The 6,833-nt window shown below is 29.6% G+C and overlaps 1 protein-coding gene across 1 annotated transcript; it reads left to right on the top strand.

Moving 5' to 3' along the window:
- Positions 1–767: 767 nt before the first annotated feature.
- Positions 768–2,064, top strand: LOC131054776 (WUSCHEL-related homeobox 1-like). The gene is made up of 4 exons (XM_059217946.1): positions 768–892; positions 976–1,266; positions 1,676–1,728; positions 1,818–2,064. The coding sequence occupies exons 1-4, from the start codon at positions 871–873 to the stop codon at positions 1,887–1,889; spliced, it is 438 nt and encodes a 145-aa protein (XP_059073929.1). The 5' UTR covers positions 768–870; the 3' UTR covers positions 1,890–2,064.
- The last annotated feature ends 4,769 nt before the right edge of the window (positions 2,065–6,833 follow it).

Raw genomic sequence — 6,833 nt, 5'->3', positions numbered from 1 at the left:
GCTTATATTTGTTAGACCCAGGTGTGTGTCTCAGTCTTACATCTATATCTCATCGATTCTTTGTTTTTATCTTCATTTTCAGCATTTTACCCTAATTTCAGCAACTCAACTCACAAAAGAGAGCAAACAAATCCACCCCTTGAATCCAATCAATATTTTCAGGCCTTATCATTTCTATTTTGTGACAAAATCAATTGTATTCAACCCTCTTTTAAATGTAATGGTCATTAAGCCATAAAACTAGCAGTTTTCATCCTCTTTGGGGTGGAAAAACTAATTTTTCACTATTACACTTCTTTGGGCATAATTTAACTTCTCACTAAAATAACCAATTTTCCTCTCTTCTTGGCTAAGGAGTTTTCTCTAATAGCATTACCACTCGCATCACAATCCACGTAAAATACGTTGTTGAAATCTGATAAGTCTAGTACTAAGTGTTCCATCACCTTTTTCTCTAGTAATTCAAAGCTTCTCTAGAGTAATTCAAAGCTTACGTATAAAATCCATTAGTACTTCATTCATTAGGCATATGAATGAACTTGATGTATTAATGAGTCCAAAAGGAATGACCAACCACTTATACAATCCTTCATTGGTCTCAAATGTAGTCTTCCACTCAACACCATCCTAAATCCTAATGCAATGGTATCCACTCTTGGTATCCATTTTGGGGTCGGTTAATCATCCACGTAGAAGTTCCATGTGACCGTCTACCTATTTATTTCATGTGGCCATGTCCATTTTCTCCAACGCCTTTTCATCTGTAGTATAGGGTTCACTTGTTTGAACGGCTTAGAAGGTGAAGGTTTATTATCTAGGACCCCATAGATAAATTTTCTGTTGCAGGGTTGTTCCAGTGGAAAGCTCTTAATGGATCGGGGAAAGTCTGCAGGTAAGTAAATTATTCTTTCAATTTTGAGTTTTTTTTTCCCCTTTTACAGCATTACAATGACGGTCTTCCATTTTTGGCTGTAGTGCCCAGGGTAATTCTTCCATTGAGTGTAGAGGAGAGTACAAGGCAAAGGGATTTACTTCAATATTCAAGTGTGGTAGAAAGCAGAAAATGGAATCCAAGCTTGGAGCAAAAGCGGATATTAGAGTCTATGTGGGCTTCTGGAACAAGAAAACCACCGTGTGAAGCCCATATAGATGAAATTACCTCTCATCTACAGCGTTATGGGAAAGCGGAAGCCAAAAATGTATATTATTGGTTTCGCAATGAAGGTACTCGAGAGAAACGCAGAAAACAACAATCAGAAGCCACAAGTATGTGATCTTCTTACTGATATACTTTTATATATTGTTACAGAAGTTATATACAAGTTATTAATAAAGTTGGAAGGTTTAGATAATCCATGTCTGGTCGTCAAAATTATTGTTTTTAAATCTGGAATTGGGGTTTGCAAGTAAATAATCTCTGTGTGAGTTCTCATTTATCTAATGATAGATCACTGAATGACGATGTGAAATATAGAATAGAATACACAAATTAGTTTATCAGCACATGAATTCAATAAAAGCTAGGCCCAGGCTAGGGTAATCAGTCTGAAGAATCCTCTAGCTTTAAATTTTATACCTAATGAAGTTTGTTTAGATTTACTTTTGTAGCTCTATTTATTATTGGTAAGATTTTTTTCCCCAAATCATTCTATTGATATAAAAATATGTTTTTCAGATTCTGATTGCTCTGCACAATCAAACCTGTTGGAAAACAGGGTTAATGTAGAGGTAAGTAACTGGATTCCTTTAACAATTTTTCTTATTTGATAAGAAACTCATTGCATTACTAACTTATAACTTTGTCCACTTATGTCCAGGGAGAAGAAGAAGAAGCGCAGAGAACTTTGGAACTTTTTCCTCTGCATCCTGATAGAGGCGGTTTATTATAGAGTAGGAAACAACCCTCATCCTTTCTAAATGCATAGGAATTAGGTTTATTATAGGCCAGGAACTGTTACTCTAGTGATCAATGGCTTATTTTGCTATGATGGTCTAAAAAATGCCATTGATCTGCAGTAAGGTATTAGGTTTTGTTCAACAAAATTTCGGACTTGTTCGGTTTCAGCAGAAAGCATCTTATTCCTGATTGTTTTGTATGTGATAAGCATACTGTTTAGCGTATGCGCCAAGTAATACAAACGGAACTTCTGTTTAGCTATCTTCCCCTTAATTTCTTCTTCCCCTTTGCCTTTTGTCTCTACGACTTTCCCCACTTTTTTCTTTTTAAATCTTTTGGGGTCTAGCTCTTGGGGTTTGGAGGGAGTGGTTTTGAACTTATTATTTGCAGTTTTACTTTTCCTGCTACTATTGGTACTAGGGGTAGCCTTCGGAGGGGTCCCTCATCTTCCGAGGGCCAATAATCAAATTCATCAAGCACTTTAAGGTTTGTCCATGTCCAACACCACATGAACATCAAGATTAGCTGGATTGGCTGAGGGTTTAGGGTTATCACCCCTCATGCAATACGAGATTATCAATATTTTTTGGCATCATGTTAAAGACTATGCTCCAGACTATCCTCCAGTGAGGAATTTTCCTATCATGCCTAAAATGATTTAAAATAATGATGTAAGAAAAACTACTAACAAAACATCCATCCAAAGTTATGTACCTCATGATAATCTCAGCCTAGAGACTCATGAGATCTTTTTTGTTATATCCCCGTCAACAATTTTGGTAATAAATGCCTCATTCACTCTGAATTTAGCACTGTAAGCACTGAGAATGCCATTACTCCACCCCTTCATAAACCCATTTGTCATCCTAAGGTCTTGACCATGCAACATTTTTAACTATGGATCAAGACCACCATATGTCGGCTCCATTCTTTTCTTATCTCCCCCCATATCAGAATTGCCCTCGCAGATTTGGAGGTTCATAGTTTTAATCCCAAACCAAGAACATTCTAAAAGTCCTAGTGCTACGTCGGATCTACTTATTACAAGAAATGAATTTACTCATTTGATAGGAAAGCATAATTAATAATCTGCCATTGGGATTTGACAAGATTTTCCAGATCCCTTCGTGTAAATGCATATGAACTAGGTTTATTATAGGCTTATTTTGCTATGATAGTCTTAAAAATGCCGTATGAACGTGTAAATGCATATGAACTAGGTTTATGATTTTCCAGATCTTGAGTAAGGTATTAGGTTTTGTTCTACAAAATTTTGGACTTATTCGGTTTCAGGAGAAAGCATCTTATTCCTGATTGCTTTGTATGGTGATAAGCATATACCGTTTAGCGTATGCGCCAAGCAATACAAGGGAACTTCAATTCCTCATGTAGTGAACAACCCCCCTTTTTTTTATAAAACGAAAGGGGATGAATGATTGTAATTAATTTTAACAATTTTTCCTGGCCAGGTTAACTTTTTGGGAATTACAATCATTACTACTTAGTTGACTTTTTTATTTTTTGATATCTATTACAGTTTAAATTTTTGATCTGTTCAATTAAAGTTTACTAAGGATATTCAATTTTAGTAGCGTCAAATAATTTTGTTTTTAAATATTCTATTCAAAATGAATTTTTTTTGTTTTTAATTTATTATAACAAGATAAAATTTAAATTTAATTTTTTAATATTATTATGAATAATTTTCTTAAGAAATGTTTTACAATCTTTTTTCCTTTCATGCTGAGTATTCACGTTATCTTTATATCTCTTTATAAAGCTTATTTATTAGATCACCTTTAAGCAAAGCTCCTTTCTTAACAAGTTATTAAATTTATTAATCACAACTAATAAAAATCAACAAAATAAATGTAGATATAAATCTTTAAATATAAATAAAGAAAAAAAATTTAGAAATAAATCTTTTCTTAAGTTCTCAAATATTTCACTATGGAAATTAATTTTTTTTTATAGATATGTAAAAGAGAAACATTTTATGTTTGTTGTGATTGAACAAAACATTGGTAATTTATAAATTTAAACATGAATATGAAATATTTTTTTTATGAACAAAAATCAATTTAGAAAATTTCTCAATTGAAAAGAAGGTAATAAATCTATTGCAAATTTATCTTTTTATAATTTCTTTCTTTTGAAGAAAAATTATAGAGTAAATTCAGTATTATTTTTTAATCTTCTAGATAAAGCTTATATAAAATGATTATTATATCACTATTTAAATAATTTTAATAAATAGTTGTTTAATACAACTAGGTATAAGAATAAATAAAGACACTAACCCTTGCAATTCATGATTTTAGACTGTGTCAAAAAATGTTCCAATTCATATTATATTTTTCTATGAAATATTTCTTTAATTCTCTATTCAAATGAATGGTTGTCAAACAAATGCATTCTCAGGAGTCCTCCTCTTTACACAAGAGACAATGTTCAAGCTCACTAATTCTATAGTCTCCATTTGTGAAATGTGGTTTGGTGATTAGTTCAAAGGAGGAAGTACTTAAGGTCATTTCTTTTTGGTGCTACTTTTATTCTTGTTAATGTTTCTTAGGAGAAGTGGATAATCACCTAATTAAGAAGACAAGAAAGATTGGAATGGATAATAACATCCATGTTTGTCTATGTTATACTTTCATCTAAAGTTACTCTATTTCTTATTTCTCTCCTTTAATTTTGATTTATTGAGATCATCCTAATTTAACAATTTTATCTTTTAAATTGATAGCATAATGTCCAATACTTATTTTTCCACAAACAAAATATCTTCTGTCTTCTTCAACCATTTTAAACAAAAATCCAAATATTCATTCTTTTGAAACAGATTGTATTTTTTTTAGATTTTTTATCGAATTGCTTTACATTTTTCAAAATAAATAAGACAAAATTTTATCTTAATTAATATATATAAATGTTTCTTCACATTGTCCCTTTTGCTAAATATGAAAAGTTTGTTTCTTTACATTTCTATCTTATTTAGATATTATATTTTTGTGAGATTTTAACTAGAGTTAAATTATGAAACATTTAGTAATTCACGTGTTTTTAATTTTTGTATATTATTCCTTTATTTTATAAATTTGCTTTTGGATACATATTTATTTGAGATAAAATAATATATATTTATAATTTGTATGCTATAATTTTAATAAATAATTAGTTTTTATTTTTTAAACTTTTTGTAATATTAAAATATTATTTTCATTTTACAATAATAATATAATTAATTTGCATATATATTTCTTATTTCAAAAGAAATTATGTATTTTTGTATCAACTTGTTCAATAATCAAATAGTGAATTTGTCTTTAATTGCATGGCTGATTTCGAGTTGCCACAATTGATATTCTAAGAGGAAGTACTTTAGGTCATTTCCTTTTGATTGCACCTTCTTCAGGAATAAGACAAGAAAGATGAAAAAAATACCAAAGTTTAAATTACTAGTCATGGGCTACTAACATTCATATTTGTTTATGTGATACTTTCATCCATAGTTACTCTATTTCTCATTTCTCCATTTTAATTAGGATTTATTGAGATCATGTTAATTTTTATTATGACCCGTAAACTCATAGTTTTTGAATTTAAATTTCTATCTCATTTAGGTATTATATTTTTGTGAGATTTTAATTAGAATTAAATTATTAAACATTTAGCCATTCAAGTGTTTTTAATTTTTCTATATCATTTTTTTATTTTCTAAAGTTACGTTTGGATACATATTTATTTGAGATAAAATAATATATATTTGTAATTTGTAAGCTATAATGGTAGTAAATAATTTAGAAATATGTTTTTTAAATTTTATAATATTTAAATATTAGTTTTAATTTTACAATAACAATATAATTAATTTAGATATAGCTTGCTTATTTCAAAAGAACTTAAGTATTTTTGTATCAAATTGTTATAATAAATTTTAAATTATCTGAATCTATTTAACATATTTTAAAAAAAAATAAGTATCACTTTAATTTTCAACATTAGTAAAGACGATGTTTTTAAAAAGTGAAAGTTTACATTTATTATATTGATATGTATGTTGTTCCAATTACTAAAATATGAGAGCTTGTATTTATTATATTGACATCCATGTCACTGTCTAAAAATTGAGTGCTATCAATGTTTATTATATTGAAACACATGCTATCCTCATCACACTAAAAATTGAGCGCTTATGTTTATTACATTGATGCTCATGTTCTTATAGTCACTAAAAATTGAGTGGTTGTGTTTATTTCGTTGATGGTCATGTTCTTCTCATTACTAAAAATTCAGTGCTTATGTTTATTACATTAATGTTCATGTTCTTCTCTCTGTAAAAATTGAGCACTTATGTTTACTAAATTGATACTCATGTTCTTCTCATTACTAAAAATTGACAGCTTTAATTTATTACATGGATCTACATATTCATCAACTCACATTTTTGTTGCAATATTGCTTATGTTCAACAATGTTTGTTAATTTAATTAGATTAATTTATTAATTTTTTATTAAGATAAAATGGGTTTTATAGGATGCAAAACCCAAATCCATAAAGAGCAATGAACAAGTAGTAGACCATAATAGTAACAACAGCTAAACAACAACAAAAATAGGGGAAACACACCACAGAGCCCAACTAACAAAAAAAAGAAACTTGGGCCAAACTACCAAAAACCTAACACAAAACTAACCAAGAGCTTTCATGAGCTTAGAATTCTTTTCAATTATATTGTTGTTTATTTCTTCAAGCACCTCCATCATGAACCTAGTGGCACTTTTCTAGTAGTTTCTACTTCCTGTCCTGGTAGAAGGTCCAGAAGACACCTGTATATCCACTCCCTATGGATTTATGTTCATATTATTATTTTTCAATTTGGTAGATGAGGGCGGTATACTGGTAGGCAATATTCTTCTTAGGCTCTTTAACTTC

The sequence above is a fragment of the Cryptomeria japonica genome, chromosome 3, assembly GCF_030272615.1.
Source record: "Cryptomeria japonica chromosome 3, Sugi_1.0, whole genome shotgun sequence".
Lineage (NCBI taxonomy): Eukaryota > Viridiplantae > Streptophyta > Pinopsida > Cupressales > Cupressaceae > Cryptomeria > Cryptomeria japonica.
This window is presented reverse-complemented; position numbering and strand designations above follow the sequence as displayed.

Coding starts and splice junctions, on each gene's coding strand:
- LOC131054776 (XM_059217946.1), top strand. CDS start 871: ATGGATCGGGGAAAGTCTGCAG. Junction 893..975: donor GGATCGGGGAAAGTCTGCAG/GTAAGTAAATTA, acceptor TTTTGGCTGTAG/TGCCCAGGGTAATTCTTCCA. Junction 1,729..1,817: donor AAAACAGGGTTAATGTAGAG/GTAAGTAACTGG, acceptor ACTTATGTCCAG/GGAGAAGAAGAAGAAGCGCA.